The sequence below is a fragment of the Microcebus murinus genome, chromosome 29, assembly GCF_040939455.1.
Source record: "Microcebus murinus isolate Inina chromosome 29, M.murinus_Inina_mat1.0, whole genome shotgun sequence".
NCBI lineage: Eukaryota > Metazoa > Chordata > Mammalia > Primates > Cheirogaleidae > Microcebus > Microcebus murinus.
In genome coordinates, this window is record NC_134132.1 from 12157835 (window position 1) to 12180575 (window position 22741).

General features: G+C 34.2%; 1 protein-coding gene across 8 annotated transcripts in view; it reads left to right on the forward strand.

The window, feature by feature from the left end:
* The window catches only part of MAPK10 (mitogen-activated protein kinase 10), a 311726-nt gene that overhangs the window by 201422 nt on the left and 87563 nt on the right, over positions 1 to 22741 (forward strand). For 7 of the 8 annotated variants that reach the window (XM_075998722.1, XM_012752063.3, XM_012752064.3 and 4 more), the window contains 2 exons: positions 7535 to 7606; positions 21065 to 21234. In XM_075998722.1, the coding sequence (XP_075854837.1) occupies positions 7541 to 7606; positions 21065 to 21234 (236 nt within the window). In that variant the 5' untranslated portion in view covers positions 7535 to 7540. Of the gene's footprint in view, positions 1 to 7534; positions 7634 to 21064; positions 21235 to 22741 lie in introns of all 8 variants that reach the window. The other variant, XM_012752068.3, reaches the window with a different exon arrangement.

The following is a 22741-nucleotide window of genomic DNA, read 5'->3' on the forward strand; positions in this document are numbered from 1 at the left end:
ACTTTCTATTACAAGGAGGTGGAAAAGAGCTGCATCTGTATTTCTGAGTGATCTATTGGGGTGTTTGAAATTTTTTTCTTTTATAGGAAATGTTGGGTATCTTGTTTTTAGGTAAATGATCTTTTTACTCGCATGAAAAGCTGTGCTTGAGATAACCTTTCTTGCTCTTTCTCAATCCTCATATTTTATATTAACTGATATAAAGATTTACTATATTACTGATTTGCCAAGCCAGTTATTAGCATTATAGAACTTAATTCCTATTTTTATAAGTCTAGTTCAAAATCATGAATTCTCTCTGAATTTTATTGTGTTCTCCTATAGAATTCATCTAGGAAGTCAGTCAACCAGAATGGGCATGAGTAAATAAGCTTCTGATTTTGGATAGTCGTTACAAGTTGTGACTTACCTAGGACCTCAGTATGTAATTTGTTCTTTAAAAGGTCAAACATAAAGTTCAACCAGTGGGCCCATTTAGTAAGAGTTCTCACAGGAGTGTTCTCTTTTTCAATTTATGTGAACAAGCTTGTTTGCTCTGGCCTTGCAGTTTGAATTTGTGGTTTGGCACCATTCTGCTAAAAGTTGCCTATTGGAATGGTCCTTCTTCTATACCACACTTAATTTATTTTCTAACTCGCCTGTTCTCATTAGAGTGCAAATTCGGTGAGAGCAGCAATTATTTTTCTGTTTTGTCCATTGCTATACCCTTAGCACCTAAAACAATATGATAATAGCTACTGAATAAATATTTGTAATTGAGTTCTTAGACAAAAGGTATATTTTACCTCTTTTGTAATTAAAATGGGTAATTATAATTTTCATAATTATAAGCCTAATTTCAATTTCTGAGTTTGGTGTCATGGGGATTGTTGAAATTTAAAGATATATACCAACTAATTAGGAAATATAAGCTACTAGAAACTTTAGAAAAAATCATAGGTAAAACAATTTGTTAACTTCATAAATTTACACATACTAATTATGTTTGTTTGGCACATTTGGTTTTGAGGATACAGAAATCTAATATGAGCCCAAGAACAGTATGTATATTATTGTCAGTCTTCAAGGGAACTGGATATATAAGATTCTTTTTCAGATTCTTGTTTTTCTGGGAACAGCATGATCATATGTTTTTTTCTTAGTTTCACTTTTTTCTTATCACTGGTAGTGCTGTGCAGTGGATAAGAATAAGGTCTATGGGTTTAGATTGCCAGGGGTTGAATTCTAGTTTTGCACAAACATGTGACTTTGGGCAAGTTACTTATCCTCTCTGTGACTCAGTGTCCTTATCTGTGAAACGTGGCTAATAGCAGTATGTGTTTCCTAGGATTATAGTGAAGATTAAGTAAGATAATGCCTGTAGGCATTTATCATAGTTTTGGTCATATAGGGTAAGCATTTGATAAATTTAGCAATGATTTTTATTGTTTACTTGCAGGTGGCTCTTCATGGCTTTCCTCTTGCTCTTAGACAGCCTTTTTTTCAAACACAATTTATACCTTCATCTAACTTACCCAATTGCCAAGAAAGGAACATGACCCATATCACAGTTTTGAACCAGACCACAGAGATTACAGCTGTCTGTCCTTGGGTCAGCATAGTCCAATCAACTGTGATAAGGGTAGGGTATGGCTGAAATTGTACAAAACATTGTTGTGGGCTCCAGGACCAACATCTCTAGTTTAATAATGTTATGTATACAATTAAACATACCTACAAATACATGTGTACATGCACTTTTTGTTTTTAAATAATTGCCTGGATCTACAATCAAATAACATGTAATATCAATTAAATCATTCTATTAGTGGAAATTATTTAATGATCAATCAATGACCAAATCTATGTATACAGTTGGTTTACCTAAAAAAATTTGTTTGTTTGTATGTTTTATCTCCCCATTTGGGAATATTCAATAAAAGAAAAAAAAAACACCATTGCTAGTTTGGAGTTTGTTTTGGTTTCTGTACAGAGGTAAGGATGTAGACTACAGTCTTACAAAAAATTTTAATATTTCAACAAAATAAAAAATGATTTTTTAAATAAAGAAGCTTAAAACTGAAATAATACTTAAATAACTAGAGGTTATTTGGAACTTAATTGGAAACATTTTGTTTTACAAAATGAATATATTGGCATATAGATTTTAACAAACAAAAAGCAAAATGGAATAAGAGATTAAATGTGGCTTAAAGCAAGGAGGCTGGGAAAATGTTGGATATGCTTTAGCAAAGCAGGCTAATGTTGTTCTTAAATTTGAATCTGTGAAGAAATGCATTTCTGGGGAAATTTTACTCTGCATTTTGCAGCTGAACATTTCCATATGTTGGTAGCTTATTCTAACAGCCTTTAGTCTAGGACTATCTATATTGAATTTAAAATCTTCTCACAGCAAGTAAAGGATATTCTTACTTGTACTTTTATAGGTTTATCCATCTGGATAACATAATACTGATTTTAATTGTCCATTCCTAACACCTTATGTAAAAAAGGAAAACCTACATGGCATCATTAACTCAGGATATTAAGAAGATGATAACAGAATTTGTTGAGAATGCCAAACCAATTTCCTAACAAGATTAACATACAATAGAATAATAAAGGAATAATGGGTTCTGGTAGTAATTTCCAGTTTCTCTCTATTAAAAACTTTAACGATCGACTGAGGAGAGTCTCTGTGTTGGTTCTAACTGGATCTTCTCTTGTTCTGTATAATCTCTACTCTGCAAAAGTTTTTTTTCTTGTTCCTGTTAGGTTAAGCCGAAAGGAGTTTAGTAACAGGACATGAGGTGGTGCATAGATCTGAATGGCTGGAGGACCAGTCAATAGGCAAGGTAGACAAAGCGTATGCAGGAGCCTAAAGGAACGACCCTGGACTCTGCTGCTTCTACACATCCATAATCACTGCCTCGTCCCATTACCCATTGCCGCCACTGCAGTGACCACCAAACAACCTGTAGTTTTGATCACTGCCTCAAGATGAAGAAATCTTGGGCAGTCACATCTGACTGGTAGTTAGTTTGTTTATTTGTTTGTTTGTTTTTGTACTGGTCTGCAAAGGCTACAAATGTAAGCTGTACTGTATTATGGGGTCTTAGTCTTGCTTAGGCACCATGTGTGCAAAAGCACATGTGTGCTCGTGAAGTTTATCAACAGAAAAAGGAAAGTGAAGGGCACAGAGAGATGTATGGGTAAAAAGGAAGAGAGGTAAACCTTGTATCTGGGGCTTTTGTGTGGTGATAAATTCCTCCCTGCAAGAAGAGTTGGCTTGAAGCCCTGGATAAAGCTGCTTCCATTTCCAGCCTCCTTTTCACTTATCTCCACTACAGAGTTTATGGTTAATTATTTTTACAAATTATTTCCCTCTTGCCCTCTTCACTACAATTCAGTTGCTAAGTGACTGGAAGATAGAGTGACCTCTGAATTTATTCGGCTCATTATATTGTTAGATTTTTCCACATCACTTGAGGGATGGATTTGTTCGTGTAAGTTCAGCACCTCTCCAGAATTCAAGTTAACATTTCACCTAATTAATAGCCCCTATTGGCCTAGTTATTCTGAGATACATAATTAAAGCAATAATGCTACTTGTTCAGGGGAATTAAGATTTCATTTTGCCTTTTAAATTAATTGCCCAAAATTTTATTTCTTTTTCTTGCTTAAGGCTTATTATTATGCCCATCTGTGTTATAATAAACATATTTTTAAGGGACTAGCCTTAGAAAAATTAGAAAGTTACTCTAATACAAAATTGTGAACTTTTAGGATTTAAAAATAAACCTACATACATGTATCATACTTTAATTTAATGGTAATTCCTTAAAGGCTAGCTAATTTTGTCTTTTTATCTTTGAGTTTTTGTCCATGGAATCCCCAGTAACAGTGCCTAATATGGATACTAATAAATATTTATAGAATCAATATATATTCTTCAATGAATCAATGTGATGGGAATTTGAATAATTTTTTGTTTTAAAATGAGGTTAATATTAAGCATGATTATTCATATTATAAACAATTGTACTTCACTTCATAAATAATTCTAAATAAAAATCAAAATGATTTTGTGAACAACATTCCATTGCTATTTTTAGTTTGGGGCTCGCAGTCAATATGTATTTATCTTCTGTGATGTGAAATGTTATTTACTTATCTATCAAACTCTCTATATAAAAGCATATGTATAGCATTTACTATACATAAGATAATATATTCAATGCTTTACAAATATTATCTTATTAATGGGGGTTCATTATGGGAAAAATACCATCTTTTTTTTCCCAGTAACTATTTAGAAAAAAAGACTATGTATAATTCACACATGTACACATAGAAACCTAGAAATGAGTACACATATGTGGGATATAAGGATGCTACATGCTGAGTATTCTGTATGTAGGATGATAGCTATGGTGGTGGTACATAGGGTTTCTTGCAGGAACTAAGGAGCTGAGTTGTATACTCCTTGATAAGTATAATGACAAAACATATTGAGAAATGTTGAAGAAAAAGATGTAACTAGTCAAAGAATAATAGTTTGGACACTTTACCTGGACAAATGGCTTTTGTGATTGATAGCGAAACCTGAACGAGTGTTACCTGTTGAACCAATTAGAAACAATTCAAGAAATATTTTAATTTTCCAAATTATAAGGATGATAAAAAACTTTATTTCTCTATGTTAATATAACTCTGTACAGGATGTTTTAGAAATAAGTAAAATACTTGTGTCTAGGTTCAGGCCCCAAATACACAAATTTTAGGAGCAATTAAGGAAAAAAAGATTATCACATCTTTTCATAAACTATATATTTTTATCAATAATTTTCTTTAAACTTAATATATTAATATATTATTTATGAGATATTTCTTAGAAATATTCAACTATATTTCCTTGTGTATTATTTAAAGTTTGACCTTTCCTGAAGTTTTTAATCCATCTAGAATTAATTTTTGTGCACAACTTGAGGTAGGGATTGTCAAGAACTCTGGAGAGTTGAGATGTTACTATGCTTGCAGATTCACAAGTTAGCCTGCCATGGTTTCATGGGTGCTGGCAGGAGACACAAGATTCCTAGATCAGATACAGGGTCTTTATTACTCACAGCAATAACAGCAGCTAGAATGCCAGCATTCATGCCAGTTCTTTGGGCCCCAGTTCCCACTGGGTGATGCAAAGAAGGTCAGGTGACAACTGCACACAAAGTGGGTTGCATTATTGAAGAGAAACCTTAGGGAACCAAAATCTTTTATAATGGCCAGTAAGCATACCTAACCTTTGTGCCAAAGAGACTTTATCTTTATTATACTGGATAGTAATCAAGCTTACCATGTTTCCCCGAAAATAAGACAAGGTCTTATATTTATTTTTTCTCAGGAAGACACCCTAGGGCTTATTTTCAGGGGATGTGTGTTTTTTTTTTTAAGTACGGTACAACAATCTACATTTATTCAAATAGAGTTAAGTCATCTTCTTCTGGAACATCATTATAACTCTCCAAACCCCGAATTCCATCCTGAATGTCTTGCGACTCTATTTCCTTTAGAACCATTGGCCCCAATCTCTCCCGTTGAGCACTAGAGCTCTCACGGGGCAGATGAGAAGGGCTGCACTTCTTCTTTCCCGCCCAGCGACGACACGCATGGGTTGTGCAGATGTGCTGTGTAGCTACGCCCGTCATTAAGTCTTACTTTCGGGGTAGGGCTTCTATTGCTCAAATACTTAGAAATCCTGCTAGGGCTTATTTTATGGGTAGGTCTTATTTTCAGGGAAACACACTATCTCTATCTTTCAAGGCTGCCTGCTATGTAAGCATTCTTGAGAAGATATTCTGGAACAAAGGCAACCAGTGCTTCTGTTTAAAAACCATGCAGAAATGTGAGAGGCCTGTGGAATATTGTCTTCCAACAGGGATCTGCTTCCCAGCCCCCATACAAATGACCAATCACCTCAGCATGATTTAATGCATAGTTTCTTCTTTCCTCAGATGTCTGCAATGCAGTCCTTAAAAACATAATCAGGTTTCCATGTGTTTGTCTGTTTTTAGGCTTCCTATTTTATTAATCAATAGTCTATCTCTGTATCAATCCCACATTTTTTACTTATTACAGCTTTATGGTAGATCTTAATGTCTGATAGAGCAATTCCTTCCCCCGTCCCAGGCAAACACTCATCTAATTCGTCTTCAGGAATGTCTTATATATTCTTGTCCATTCATCTTCCTTAACTTTGAAAAATCTGCACATCAAGTTCCAATGCAAAACATTTTTTCTTACAATTCAGACCTTTCTTCCTCCTGAAGGATTATTTTTCTTCCTCCTGGAGTTTATTGAATAATTCCCCTAGTAGGCTTGATCAGTATTTTTGATGTGATTTTCCACCACAGATAGGTCTAAGCTTTGTTTCCTGTACTCTGCGTGGTGCCCTTTAAGAACTAAAGTTCTCATCTTCAGACATCAGCAGATGGCCTTGGACAAGCAGAAACTTCAGCTCATTTGCTTCTCTGCATGTTTCCTTTCACATCGTTTTCAACCTCCCAGAACTTTTCTTGCCTTTTTTGGCAGCTCATCTATGCATTTTAAAAGATGTGTTGTATATTTTATCTAACATTTTTAGGAGTTTTGCATTGAAAGTGATTTTCAGGATGTTTAATCAATTATATTGCCAGAAACAGAAGTCTTGCACCGATAGTGATTTTAAAATGGTTTAATCTCACAGAATTGTCTTGCACACAATATGCATTCAAAAAAGTTTGTTTAATTGAACTGAATAGAATTTCAGTTGGGTTTCTCTGATGCTGCTGCCTCATTCCCAAATAACCCAGTAACTAATTCAGCATTACCACCATTAGATAACTTTTTCCTCTTCTTAAAACTTTATAAAATTATAAAATATTTTGAACATACAGAAAATAATATAATTGAAATCTTTGTATTCCCATCAAGATTAAAAAGATATTAATATCGTGCCCAGTTTATTTTTACTCTGTGGTTATTTGTACTTAAAAGCAATGTGTATTTTCATTTTTGTATATTTAAAAATTTTACACTAATATAGTGATCTTCATACCCTTAAAACTTGCTGTTTTTACCACTCAACATCATGTTTGATAAATTTCTATGAATATACTAAGCACTAATCTATTCCAAGTCCTATATAGAATTTGATGTAAATTATATTTAATAGTACTTTTATTCTATAATAAACATCTTCATATATATTTTCTTGAGCATATGTTTGAGTTATTTTTCTAATTAGATGCCAAAAACTGAAAGTGTGGTACAATAGGATGTACTTTACTTTCACTTAGATATATCCAATTTCTTTCATCTTTATGGTTGTGATGATATTGATCACCATAAAAGATAGGAAATTTTTACCTTATTTTATTATTTAATATTTATGAAAAATACCTCACATTTGTCCAGGTAAAGATTATATTGAATATATTATGTGCACAACATCTTGTGTATAATTCAAATTATGACTAAAAGTCAGTGATTTGAAAATTCATGACCCATTTTTTTCCTGCAGGTATTTATGAGCCTCCATTTCTTATACTACTGCAGTGAACCAACCTTGGATGTGAAAATTGCCTTTTGTCAGGTGTGTGTTCCTTACAGGTAAAACAAGGTACAGTATATTCCCTTGTATTTCCATTTTGTCATGCCATTTTTCATATATTCCACAGTAAAATTAATATTTATATAATCTTACAAGCAGCCTAGGAAGTAAAAATAGATACTTAGATATTTTTCCAGTTCATTTAAGTTAGAATAGAAATAAAGACATTTTATTGAATGATTATAAATATAGTATTTAATCATTGAGTAAAATGATTTCTTATTAAATCATTATATATTTATATGTATAGTTTTTAGTATTTCTTTTAAGTCCTTGAAATGGGGCTTAATCATCAAAATAGCTGAAGTCTGCATAGTAGTCCCCCCTTATCTGTGGTCTTACTTTCTGAAGTTTCAGTTACCCATGGTCAATTGTGGCCCAAAAGTATTAAATGGAAGATTCTAGAAATAAACAATTCACAAATTTTAAGTTGGATGCGCTTCTGAATAACATGATGAAATCACCCACTGTCCCTCTCTATTCTGTTTGAGACGTGAATCGTCCCTTTATTCAGTATATTCATGCTATGGATATCACCTGCCCTTTAATCACTTAGGACAGCGGTCCCCAAACTTTTTGGTTCCAGGGACCATTTCATGGAAGACAATTTTTCCACTGTGGGGGCAGGGGAGAGCGAGGCTCAGGCAGAGTGATGGGGAGCAGCTGTAAATACAGATGAAGCTTCAGAGCTTTGCTTCGTTCATGTTTTATGTATTTCAAGATTAAATCTGAACCTCAAAAATTATCCATAAAATATCTTAAATTTTTAGCCATTCTTTTTAAATCCAAAAAGACTTTGTGGAGGTTGAAATTATTTTTCAAATCAACTTCCAACATTTGGGTATGGATGCAGAATATTCCTAGGGAGAGTTGTTTTAAAGCAAAGGAATAAAGAGAAGTGAAGCATGAGCTTTCTTCATGACTCTGGGTTCTCTTGCTTACTATGAACTTTTAATGCAGAGAAAATATACATGCATACTATATAACATTAAAAAAACTCTATAAACATCATAGTAAGTGGATTTCCAGTTGTGATTTAGAGCATTTTGATATGTAGAACTTTTTTGATAATAACATTTATTTTTATTTTTCCTATAGCTCTGTGCCTAGTTTACTTCTTTAGCAATTTAAAGAAAATAGTGTATTTAATTTTAGAGGGAAAATTATCTGTTGGGGTTTACTTTCAAGCTATGTTCCTTGGAAGCATCTCATTTCATAGGGCATCTCACAGGTACTTTATATGCTTTGGTGTTTAAATTGATTGGCAGCAGGGCTAAAATTGCTCCCAACTTTTTGCCCCACAGACAGTACTAAAGACCTTAAGTAACTTCTTAATAATTAATTAGTGATCAAGTGTGTTCAGGTCTCTTGAGTATTAATCTGTGGCTTTTTTCATTATGTCATATTTCCAATTTTTTTCACTGTTGTCCATAAGAAATCACAGAAAATATAGAAAATAAAATTGCCTGAATGGTATCTATCATCAGAAAATATGTACATTTTCTATAATAGTTTTAACTTTAATTCTTAGTTGAATTATTTAAGAATATGGGATTCACTGACTTTTTAAGCAACTCTTATTATTATTATTTTTTTTAACCCAACCAAGCAGCTTTTGCAGGCAAGAGATTTCTTGTTATATTCTGGGGAGAAATTTTTCTTTGTAATGGTAGACAATAAAAGAATAATCTTTAGCTTGCAGTGCTATGAATCCTCTACAAAGATATAGACCTACAGGGAATTTAAAGTGCAAAAATTATTGATCCTCCTGAGATATAGGTAAGCAGTTTTAGCCTTCTTTTTTCAATTGAACAGAGGTACAGAGCTATTTCATTTCACTATATGAATTTAAAAAAAATCTGTGAAAAATATTTTTGGAACTCTGCTGTACTGAACAGATGAGTCAGGGTTTTAACGAGGGAATATATTCATGAAAAATAATGTGTGTTGGAAACCTCACACACTCCCACTGGTGTCTACAGCATTTATCTCATCCTGTTTGCATTACCCTTAGGTTTACCGGTTTGTATTTTCCCCAGTCAGTGGTACTGTCTCAGAGGCAGGACCAGGGTATCCTTATCCTTAACCCCCAAACCCAGAAGTTTATTTTACTTCAGTAACTGTTCAATAAATGCTTTTTTTTGAATAAAAGAGGGGAAATAAAAACTTAGCAGAAAACACTACTTTACAAGGAGAAACTTGTTTGCTTGCCTTTCAAAAATCAAATCAATTTTTCAACATCTTCACATCTTACAAATACATATCAATAGATTTGATTATGTTTGGGTTATTTTGCTAATCACAAATCAATATTCACCTAACGTTATCTAACAGTTATTAACTTATTGTCCTCTCTAAATATATACTGATGATTTAGTTATGAATAATTTTAATGATTTTCTGATTTTGAGAAAGCCTGAGAAAGCCTGAGAGGGTTCAAAGTAATTAATCAACAAAACTTAAGTTTGAGTAGCACTAGGAATAAAAGAGACTGAGCTAAGACTGGTCTTTCTTTTGGTTATGACACAAAAACTCTTTATGGCTTCTTATATCTTCTATGCTAAGGAGATGTCTATAATACTTATTGACTGATTATTGATTTCACCATACCATGGAATACTACTCAGTAGCCATAAAAAGGAAGGCAATAATGTCTTTTGCAGCAACTCGGCCCAAATAGCCAAAATGATTTTAAGCAATAAGAACAAACCTGGAGGCATTACATTACCTGACTTCATATTATACTACAAGACTATATTAACCAAAACAGCATGGTACTAGTATAAAAGTAGAGACATAGACTAATGGAACAGAATAGAGAACCCAAGAAAAAAACTATATAGTTATGATGAACTGATCTTCAACAAAACAGACAAAAATATACACTGGGGAAAGGATGCCCTATTCAACAAATGGTGCCTGGAAAATTGTATAGCCATATGCACAAGAATGAAATAGGATACATATCTCTTGACGTATACAAAAATTAAACTCAAGATTGATTAAAGACTTAAATGTAAGGCATGAAACCATAAAAATTCTAGAAGAAAACAGAGAAAAAACTCTTCTAGATATACGAGGGCTGTCTGGGAAGTATCCAGTCATTGTTAATATAACAAGAATGGCTTGCACGACACTGGTGTAAGTTGGCAGCCAAGGAGAGTAGACTGGTGTGCATGTGTGAACAATGACGTCTTCACTGTACTGGTCAGTGGGGCGCTAGACGCTGCTGACTGAGCGTGTGTACTGTGTGGAGGTAGCATTTAAAATGACTGAACACGAGTAGAGCAATGAATCTGCATCAAATTTTGCATTAAGCTTGAACATCCCTCCATGGAAACTATTCGGGTGATTCAGAAGCCTTTCGGGGATGATGCAATGAGTGCAGCACGAATGAAAGTGTGGTGCAAATTTTTCAAAGATGATAAAAAATCTGTCGAAAGTGATCCACATTCTAAAAGGCCTGCAGCAAGCAGAGCACCTGAGAATGTTGAACGTGTATGGGTCAGGTTAAGAGACTCTGGGAGAACCGTGTGATGTCCCCAGGTGCCTACTTTGAAGGGAAATGAGGTGTCATCCTATGTAGAATGTTTCTTGTATCTAATTCAGTAAATGTCTCTATTTTTCATATAACATGGCTGGATATTTTACGAACAGATCTCATGGCCCAGGCAAAGTATTTATGACTAAGACCCTAAGGGCAAATACAGCAGGAACAAAATTAATTAATTGGACTTAATTAAATTAAGAAGATTTTGCACAGCAAAGGAAATAATTAGCCAAGTCATCAGGCAAACTATAGAATGGGAGAAAATATTCGCAAACTATACATCTGTCAAAAGACTAGTTTTCAGAATCTGTAAAGAACTCAAATAAAATATAAGACAAAAAATAAACACCCCGCCAAAAGGTTGGGGACCGCTGCTCTAAGGGACAATTTAATATTAACCTCCATGAGGTCAGGAGCTTTGTATTCTCAGTGCCTACAACAGTTCTTGGTGCACTATAAGAGCAAAATAAATATTTGTTGAATTAAGAACATACTGCTATAATAATAGATAGACCCCAAATCTCAGTCACTTATCAAAAGTCACTTATCAGTCACTTAACAAAAGTTCATTTCCCATCATACAAATTCCAGTTCAAATTAGCAAGGGCTCTCCTCTTATGTATTGACTCAGGAATTTAGGTTTCTGCCATCTTATGACTCAGGAATTTAGGCTCCTGTCATCCTGTGATGTGCTGGCTGAGACACGAGAGTGTGTGAAGAGTCGAATTATGAAAGTATATCACTTTTTAACTGCTTCTGCATTTAGGTGACATCTGGCATTTCTGGTTGTAGAATATGAGCCAGTAATAGTCACATGGCCCCAACTACAACTGCAACTCAGGCTGGAGAATGTAGTGGGGCACATTTGTCGAGCACTGTCTGTACCACAAATGAAAACACGGAAAAAATATTTTGTTACCTGACCATTCTGAATGCTGTTGGTTAAATGTGGGTTTTGTAGCAGGATCATAGTGCCTTGGAATGGCACTATGGCTCAGGAGCCAGGCTAACTTTTGTTCAGAGCATTTTAAAACTGCTAATTAGCTATATGCCTTTAAATGTTATCTAACTTCTGAATAATAATGATAATTATGGTAATAATAATGATGATGATGATGATAAACTGAGAGTTTCCTGTAACATTGTACCATGCTAAGAGCTTTACATAGATTATCTCATTTGACCCAAAAGTAGATTTTTATCCTCATTTCATAAATAAGGAAATCAAGGCTAAGGTTATAAAGAAATTGGCCACGATCTCATATTCAAGATTTGAAGCCAGACACTTAAATGAACAACTGAATTTTTACCCTATGCTGAAATTCTCTGTCTAGAATTTTTCATTTGCAAAATTAGAACACTAATTCATACATGAAATAATTTATTAGACATGTAGCAGATTGCCTGATCCTAACACTAGCTCAGTGACTAGTAGGTATTTAAGCAGTACTAGTTTTCTTCCTTTATACATAAAAAACAAGCAGGCAGAAGCCATACCTGCTCTACTATTGATTACTGTTTTATGCTTTTTTACATAATTGAAAATAATTATTAAACATAATTTAAGTCTTAAAATTTTTGCTGCATTATTGGTTTTTTATAAGGCATTGATTCCACAGAGTAACCATCTCTAGGTCAACTAATATAAAAGTGAAATAGATTCTATAATGTAATCCTCTTTAGAGAGTAACACTTCAAGAAACAGTGGGAAGTGTACTCTTAACAGAATGAAATCTAATCTAAAATGTCATTAAGTATTATTGTCTCTCTTTAAAATTCATAGGTAAATAATTTGATTCAGATTTAAAATGGATTGAGCACATGCCTTTCTGCCACAACAAACAGAATAGCAGGTATTGTTTCTGCTAACTTTATACAACAATCTCAGAGTGTCATCATGAAGCCACTCAATCTGCTGGTTAACCGTGAGAATGGATAGCTCAATATCATTTGTTCCAAAAGCAGAATCACGACTTTTGGCAGATAGTTTTCAGTATCCAAATGGCAATACTAGAAGAATATCCAACAGATTGGCTAGTTTTCTGAAGGTGCATTTTGTAGCTAATTATCTTGTTTATCCTTTTGAGATAGATTTCATAACCACAGCACCTTCAATAGTGCCTGACACACGGTAGCTGCTCCATAAATATTTAACAAATGAGTGGAATCAGGCTCTTTAAATGTCATGGTACCTCTGAAAATCCAGCTCTCCATTACCACATGCGATTGGCTACTTCAACCTTGAATTATTTAATGTTCAGTTTAGTTTAAACTTTACATGGAGACAATTGATAAATGAAAGAATTTGTAGAGGAAGACATGTCATTCATTTATTTCTCTTGATTTTCTAAGCTTTATTCCTGTAGCTCACCTTATAAGAATACCACATCATTTTTCTGAATTATTTTAGCTAAACTAAAATAGAACTAGTACATGGTTCAGTTAAAAAGGGCACATGTTTTGGAGTTGGGAAAACATTAATTTATATTAATTGGTATCACTAATTAATAGTTCTAGAACTTAGAGCTAATTAATAAACAGCTCTGTATGTCACTTTTATCATCTGTTTTGAATTTTCACTTTATACTATTTAACAGAATGCAGAGCACACCTCTAGTAGGTAAACATTAATACTGGTTCACATTTCTTTCTCTCCTTGCCTTATTGAAAGTTGATATCATATAAGTCATATAAAATATATTTCTGTGCCTCTCGTTAAAAAATATTGTTATCTACTACAAGTTTATATATAAAGAATTATTGAATACATTCTTCCTGAAGTTAAGTGCTAAAGAAATTTTATCTTTCCTGTGAATTGGTGTATTTTATGAGATTAATGAATTAAAACTTGCCAATCACTGTGGTTTTGTTGTTTTTGTCATTATTTTTTTACTTTAGCTTTCCAGAAGCGTGTCACTAAGTTTTGTGCCCAAGGCAGTAGATGTTCATAATGTAAATCTTCTGGTAAAGCTGTCATCCCCAGACTACTTTATTTGACATTTGTTCTTAAAACTGGATTTAATGGTTTTATTGTTTTTATATCTTTTATGTTGAGCTGTGCAAATCCTTTATGAAACTATGCACGACATCAAAAATAAATGAATGAAATAATAAAATGGCTTTCTCAAGGTTTCACAGCTATTAAGTGCATAACTGATCCAGGTTTGGTGCTATTTTCAGCTACGTTATTCAAAAGAAACTGAGACAACTGAACCTCTAAAAATTCTTAAAGCTCAGAAACTACCAGTAAGAGAGGACAGTCATCCACAAATGAAAAAAAGGAAGGAGTACTTCAGGAGTATAGGTTATTATATTTGAGAAAAGTACAGTCAAGGCTTTGGACACCTGCAGGATAAGATCAGTAATATGGAACATTTTTCTTTGCAAAATTCCATGGCCACAGGCTAGCAACTGAATTGATGATGGAGTTCTTTGCATAATGTCCTTTCTCACAGGTCTGTACAAAATACAGTCTTTTCACAGAACAGATTATATTCAGATTTCCTCTCTGCCTACCAAAATGCCAGCGGCAATAAATTCTTTTAATTTCATTTTAAATTTTTGGCAAATGGAGGATGGGGGACATGATATGAGTTTGCTTTGAATGTTTGCCAAGGAAATTTGATTATATCTGCATAGAAATAATGTTGAATCATTTAAATATAAGTATAATAGTAAATGAAAGAATTAATTTTAGAAAAAAATTTAAATCAATTGAATAGACTGTTCTAACATATAGTTATTCTGGAACCATATTGATTTCCAAAAGTTATCACTGTGGTGATTTATAATGTTTTAAGTATAATATCCTTCCTTATAATTAACTCTTTAATCAACACATTAATTTCTTTCCTGGAATGATACTTTTGATGAATATTTATAAATTAGTTTCATAAATAGTTTCGTAATTCCATTAGTTTCATAATTCTTCTCAAATGTTTTAGTATAAATTTAATATAAATAGATGATGAAATGCTTATTTTCATGAGCTAATTGAGATAACATTGATCAGGCACTATATTGCACCTATGAGATGGGAAAATATCTCTGGGCCTGCTAAAGAGGTGCTAATACCAAGGAGAGTCTTCCATGACATTATTTTTAACTCGCACATCTTTTGTTTCCTTGTTGATCTGCATTGCTTTCCATTTTTGCTTCTCCTATTAGTTCTCTTTGAATGGTGACATCTCTCATATCTACTGTTCTCTAAAACAGTGATTCTCAAAGTATGGAACTTGTTAGAAACACAGATTCTTGGCCCTTACTCTAGTCCCAGTGAATCAGAAACTATGCATTGGGGTTCAGAAATTAATGTTTTATAATACCCCCCAGATAGTTCTAATCCATTTTAAAACTTCAGAATCTCTGCCGGAAACTAAGTATTAGCTAATCATGCCTTCCCAACATGAATTTTTGGTTTTTCCCTTCTTGGGTTCAAACTATCAGCTATCTTATCCTAATACCTGAACTCAGGAAATACTAAAACATATGACTAGAGACAAGTAATTTTTAGCGTTGATGGTATTTTTCTGTAGTGATCTTAATGGCATATTTTCATAGGCACATTTTATAGAAGAAAGTTTATATTTGAACTTCATAGTCATGACAAGGAAGACTGTATGGAAGCTGAAGGATAAAATACACTAATTAAATATGTCCTGAACTTTTCAAAACTCAATTTACATTTGTAAGCTTGGGGCACAGATGGAATCTGGGGGAAGCTCAACATAACATTTTTTGCCATCAAATTTTTGGTTATGACATCAACCCAAGAAAATTTCCAGTGATATTATCTCCATGTCTTACTGCTTAGCTAATAATTAAAGTAGACTTTTACCAATTATTTGAGATACTTCCAAGAATATATTCTCCAACTTCTGGATTATACCTAAAGCTTAATTCAAAACTGGATATAAAGAAGATAGGTGAAAGGAAATTGTATATTTGTGTGTGTGTGTGTGAATTTATAAACCCTATAATGATGATTTTCAATCTTACTGTGAGAAATTATATGTTCTGTAATGGAGATAAAATATTAGTGAATTATTTTTATTTTAGAAATGTGTCAGGGCATTAGGTATTTTATTTGAATAGTTTTTATTATTTCTTTTTGACTAGGAATTCTCTTACTGCTAAAATTGGTGAATAAGCTCTTTGATTTTTTTTTTTTTTTTTGAGACAGAGTCTCACTCTGTTCCCCCAGGTAGAGGGCAGTGGCATCATCATAGCTCACTGCAACCTCAAACTCCTGGGCTCAAGCGATCCTCCTGCCTCAGCCTCCCAAGTAGCTGAGACTACTGGCATGCGCCACCATGCCCGGCTGATTTTTCTTTTTTAGTAGAGACAGGTTCTTACTCTTGCTCAGCTAGTCTCAAACTCCTGAGCTCCAGCAATCTTCCTACCTCGGCCTCTCAGAGTGCCAGGATGACAGGTGTGAACCACTACACATGGCCTGTGATTGTTTTAATCATTATACCAAACTGTTACCAAACCACTGTTTCAAAATGTCACCAAGTTTATATATTCTCATTATACAAAATATTCTGTCCTAGGTATGAACTGGAAATCACTGGGTACTTGTCAGGACTGTGAGCAATTGCTGAGATGAAATGATTTGTTTCATCATAGCACTTGGCCAACTGTCAACGTACAGAACACAGAGATTTTGTCAATCCTTGAGTCTGGGGCAGTGGGGCTCTTTAAAGTAATTGAATCTGAGGTATAGGTTAATCCTGTCCTAACTTAGACTCTGGTTTTCAGTTTATGGGTGCCATGAGCAAAGGAACTTAGTTCATAGAGCCACAAAATATGTTTCCCGACGTAAATACAGAAATATTATTTCTGCTGCATAGTAAGTGTTCTGCTCTCTCAATAACTCAGGCAGAGCTGCGTCGTCTGCTTCACAGTCTTCAGGCCATCCCTCCATTCCGGTGTGTGGCTCTCAGCATGCATCTGAGTACTTCAAGGACGTATTAAAACATAGATTGTTGGGCCCCACCCTCAGAGTTTCTGACTCTGGGGTATTTGCATTTCTGCATTTTCCACACGTGTCCAGGGGGGTGCTGACACTGATGTTCCACGGAGCACACTTTGAGAATGAGGGCTCTAAGGCAATCTTTTTCAAAGTCAGACACTCAGATCCTCAAATCAGAATCACCAGGACTACGTAGTCATCTGCAGATCTTCAGGACCTATGCTGATGCTTAAATCCGAATCTCCAGGGTGTTGTGCCTGTGATTTGTGTTTTGTCAAGTTCCCCCTCCTCAGATGCGAATGTGCGTCCCCAGGTGGTTGAGAGGTATATTCACATTTGAGAACCAGTGAGAAGGCAGGTCCAGGGATATTGATTGTCATGGAAAACACAGATCAAGTCTCCCCTCAAATTTTTACCAGCTATATCCTGTGTCTTGGCATCTAGTAGTTGCTTTATACGTAGTAGTTGAATGAATTAATGGTAACGAATGAATGCGAGCAGTTAGTTGCTACTGTGAAAGTTGTCATAATCAAAACGGAGTCACTTGTGTTAAAAAAAAAAAACAAAACAGCACACTAAACCTTGACAAATAGAGCATAGACAAATAGAGGAAGGCCATAATGAGAAGGGTTCTGATGTGCCTGATGACAAAAACTAACTCAAAAGACTGCAAAAACTGCAACCTTGCACAAAGATCATCACAACCTTACACAAAAAAGACTTCTGTGAGGACATCTGCCCAGCAATTGCCCAGCCTTGGACTAGCATCACTCTTGTTATTGATCCTTGTAGCCAAGGATAAATATCTCAAAACAATCATGTAATACTCCTCATTTTTTTCTTTAAAAACCTTTGGCTTCCTTCACAGCCTTGCATATGCACGTAATTTACTATGGCACACATATTCCCATCGCAGTGACCCATTCCTGAATAAATACCATTTTCTTTTAGAGAGCCTCTCTCTGTGTTATTTAGGTTGACATTTGCTCCCAGCACCTTCTGGTTTATTCTACTTTAGAATATATCTTCGAGATTTCAACTTCTTGCCTACTTGATTGTCTCCATTCTGCACAGGGACCTTCTCTTTTCTTTGCTGTATCTTCAGTGCCAAACCCAGTATCTGGCACATAGTGTGCATATCATCAGCGTTTGTTGGATTAAACTGTTGTAAATGTTAAATACAGCATCTCTTGGAGTAAGCCTGAAAAAGAGGTGGCATGAATTGTTACCCTTCCTTGGTTTCTCTGACTGTATATTGAAGTATTGGAAGAGGAGGGCCAACATTTTGGTTCAAGTCTAATATGAAGACTAAGAGCATAGCTAGAAAGGCCACAGCCAAATCCAAAGGAATAGGGCAGTGCCAAGACACTGCATGAAGTCAGGCGCCTAGAACATAAAGGTCATTACAAATGATTAGTACATACAGGCAGTGGTGTCTGAAAGGCCACACTTCAAAAGTGAAGGGGATAAATGGAGGAAAGGGCGAGGGCTTATCTAGGTTTCATGAGGTGAGTGTGTGCTAAGGATTTTGTGGGTGTCAGAAACCAGCATACTAAACGATGTAAAGAAAAGTCAGAACATGATAAATGGCAAGTTCGGCACTTCATTCATCCTGAATTAACCTTGGCGGATGAATTTGTTTGAAAATCTAGCTCCAGTTGTTTTTTTTTTTAATTTTATTTTTTATTACCTTTATTAGCCAGGAAAAAAGCCGGACTTTAAGCAGGCTGTTCTACTCATATGCCAAAATGTCTAGAGTAGAAATGAACTGTGGTGGGGAGAGCAGTTCCTGGTACCATGATCGAAATCAAGGATTGTTTAAATACTAATGTTCTTGTTTCTGCTGTTGTCCGCACCCACTGTCTAAATTCTAAACCCTGTTGTTGTCTCCTTGAATAGACTTGCAGTGCCCAGATTTTTAATAGTCTTGTTTAATTTCCTATTCCGTGCTCCACAGACTTCCTTCTAAATTTCAGAACTTTTTTTATTGCATTTGAAAATTACCCGATATTTCAGTTTTCTGTCCAAACAATGTAATTTCCTAATCTACAGTCCTCTTTATTGTTTGAAGTTTGTGTACATTTGTACTGAATGCTGCCACCTTATCTGTTCCAATCATAAGCTGGTGCCTGTCACTTGTGTTCCACTCTCAGATCTGTCTCAGCTATCCAGGGTCTCAAGATTCTTGCACTGGATTCGCAGGTTTTGCCACCCATGTTCATATAGTCCCCACTCTCTTCTCCTCCTTTCCATTATTGGTGCTGCCTGGGAATAGAGGGCAAAATTAGATGGTGCTTCTATACCTATTTTTTATTCAGAGATAAAATGACAAAATTTTCCAAGAAAAATTGCTTTATGACTAACCTAGAGGTTTAGAACCTTAGGAGGTTTAAATCTTTCAAATTATATGAGAATTAGATTTTCAGAAAAGTTAGTATATATTAAGATTATACAAAAATTCTTTGGTTTAGATTCTGGGCTCAAAATATCATAGGCAGTTTTTTTGCTCATTAAAGTTTTGGCAGAACATTCGAAAGTTGTGGGGTGTGTAGGGAATTATTTGTTGTGTGGAAATGTCTCACTCACTGCAGGACGACCAGCATTCTTAACAAGCCAAATAAATATAAGCCACATCTCCCATCATTGTGGCCTTCCAAAATACACCCACAAATCTTCCAAATGCCCCAATGGGTTAATGCCATCCCTAATGAGAACAACTGGATTAAGTTAATTGATTAATTTTCAGTTGCTGGGATTGGGGAGGAACCCACAGAAAATGTGGGTGCTTAAAATCTGAGCAATGTCAGCAAGAAGAAGAGGGGATCACTATTGGGTAGACATCCACCAGTGTGCCCCAAGGAATGGGCTAGATGATATTCTGTGAGGTCCCTTCTAGCTAGAGAATCCATAATATTTATGTCTTAAAGTGTGATATAATATCCTTTATGGATAAATAATAATCATGGGTCATGGATGTTTACATTATATATATATATATATAATCATTCAAAATTTTAAGGACAAACTCTTCAATTGCTAAATATGATTGATAGATGAACTTCTCTTTTTTATTTAATTATTAAGGGTACATAGTGCTTGTATTTACTTATAGGGTACATGTGATGTTTTGATACAGGTATATAATGTACAATAATCAAATCTGGGTAATTGGGGCATCCATCACCTCAAGCATTTATCATTTCTTTGTGTTAGGAACATTTCAATTCAACTTTTTTTTTATTTTTAAAAACTTCTCTTAAGGATAAGTAAAACTTGCAACAATTGAGATATTTAAAATCTAAGCCTTCGAAAAATAAAGCGTCGTGGCATTTTAGAAGAATGTTAATGTGAACTAAATTTTTTCTATGCTTAATGCAGGATAATGGTATTTTTGGTATTAATGAGAACATAAGAAGTTAACACTGTTTAATTCAAATTTACCTAATTAAAATAATTAAAACTACACTTAGTTTTTTTCTAAGGAAGGGCTATCGATACAATCTTTCATTCTTCCTCATATGACTATTATAAAGGAAGGTCCATGACACTCTCTTATTTACTTGAATCGTGAAATACCTAGTATAGTCTCGGAGACAGTACATGTTTACTAGATGTTTGGTGCACAGATGATTTGTTTCATTGGAATACTTCTGAGAAGATTATGTGACTCAATCTAAGATTATTCTATTAGAAATAGTTTTCATATTGAAAAAGATTCCTTTGCATTGTTTTTTTCTAAGCTCTTTTACTCCAGGTAATCTTGTGTGGATTAATACATAATTGTTTCTATATGAACTTCATGAACTAGATGATAGATGGCTTAGTATTAGTAATCATTAAAAGAACACACTTCTCTACATCTCGTCGTTTCAGCTTGTTGACTTCTTCATGTTTTTGTTGTCCTTCTATTTGACAGGGATTCGATAAACAAGTGGATGTGTCATATATTGCCAAACATTACAACATGAGCAAAAGCAAAGTTGACAACCAGTTCTACAGTGTGGAAGTGGGAGACTCAACCTTCACAGTTCTCAAGCGCTACCAGAATCTAAAGCCTATTGGCTCTGGGGCTCAGGGAATAGTTTGGTAAGTAGAATGAATGCTGTATTTTTAAAGGTAACATACTGTGTGCATCTACTAGACACAAATACACTAACAAACAAAACCCCCCAAAATAAATAGCATGCCTTGGGAAGGGAAAATAATCCTGAAAAAATAAAATTAAGAGAATTATCTGTTATTCATTGCATACTTGCTAACAGTGTACAACTTGGCTTGTGACATACTGGCACAAGAAAAATAATGTATTATATGACACAAGAACCATAAAGAAATTAAGAGAACAAGATGTTTTATACCTTTTACTAATGTATTTAAACATTTTTACTTTTCTGTTTCACAAAAAGAAAAGAGGGGATATGTCTTAATAGCAAATAAAAGCCCTTGCCTACTAGAGAGGGAGAAATAAAGTTGAATGTTTAAAATCAAGTTACCGATCTAGAAAAAGTAGTATTTTAAAAATGTTTGCTTAATGTTTCCAAAATGGGAAGATTCTGGGCTCCTTAGTAACTATTCTCTTATGACATTTTTGAGTGACTGACTGAAATCATGAAAAATGTAGATCTGATCTCACTGTTATAAAACTCCTGCAAAAGTAATGATATCAGATTAATTGATAAGTATATTTTTAGACAGTTTAATTTGGAATCTAGCAACCAAATATATTTAACATGAACTTACTAGTATAACAATTTTCAATCATTTTGATATCTCACACCAGCAAGTAAAAATTTAAGGCATGCACCCTGAATATGTATACTTATATTTATATATTTATTTTTAAAGGATTTTAATTTATATAATGTATTTATTTCTTACTGCTATATTTCCAATGTCCATTTAAAAACACAAATATTTTTAAGGGGTGAGATGAGGATAAAATAAACATTTAAAAAATGTTTTATTTTAAACCTCTTTTTTTACTCATTTGAAATATTGGCAGTGTTATTTTAGTGATAGCAATGGATGGTTTTTATTATTTTTTAAACCTTTGTTTTATATTATAATATTTCATAAACTTATTTGAAAATATGGCTCACTTCCTTTTGGCAGCTGGTTTAAGGTCAGGCTGAGTACTTAGTTGATGCAAATGCAGAATTGCACTGTTGTACTTGCTAAATACTAGGATTTAAACCTCATTTGCCAAATATACCAAGACTTTTGTTGAAGTTCATCTGGTAAACTTCCACCTTTCCTAATGTCAATTGGTAGTTGGTTTTTGCAATTTGAAGGTTAAACATTTTGATATTTTTGGCAATGGGCCAAACCTTTTAAGTATTAAACATGTTTAAACAAGTAAACAGATAAAGGCATTTTTATTTTCAATTTTTATTTTTATTTTGTTTTTGTGGTGCAGAGATAAGGTGAACCTCTCTGTGGCATAAAATAGTTTCATGGTATGGTAGGCAGAATAATGGTCTTCCGAAGATGCTCAGGCTCCAATCCCCAGAATCTTGGATATGTTATGCAGTGTGGCAAAAAGGATTTTCCACATGTGATTGAGATTAAGGACTTCCTAATGGAGGGATTATCT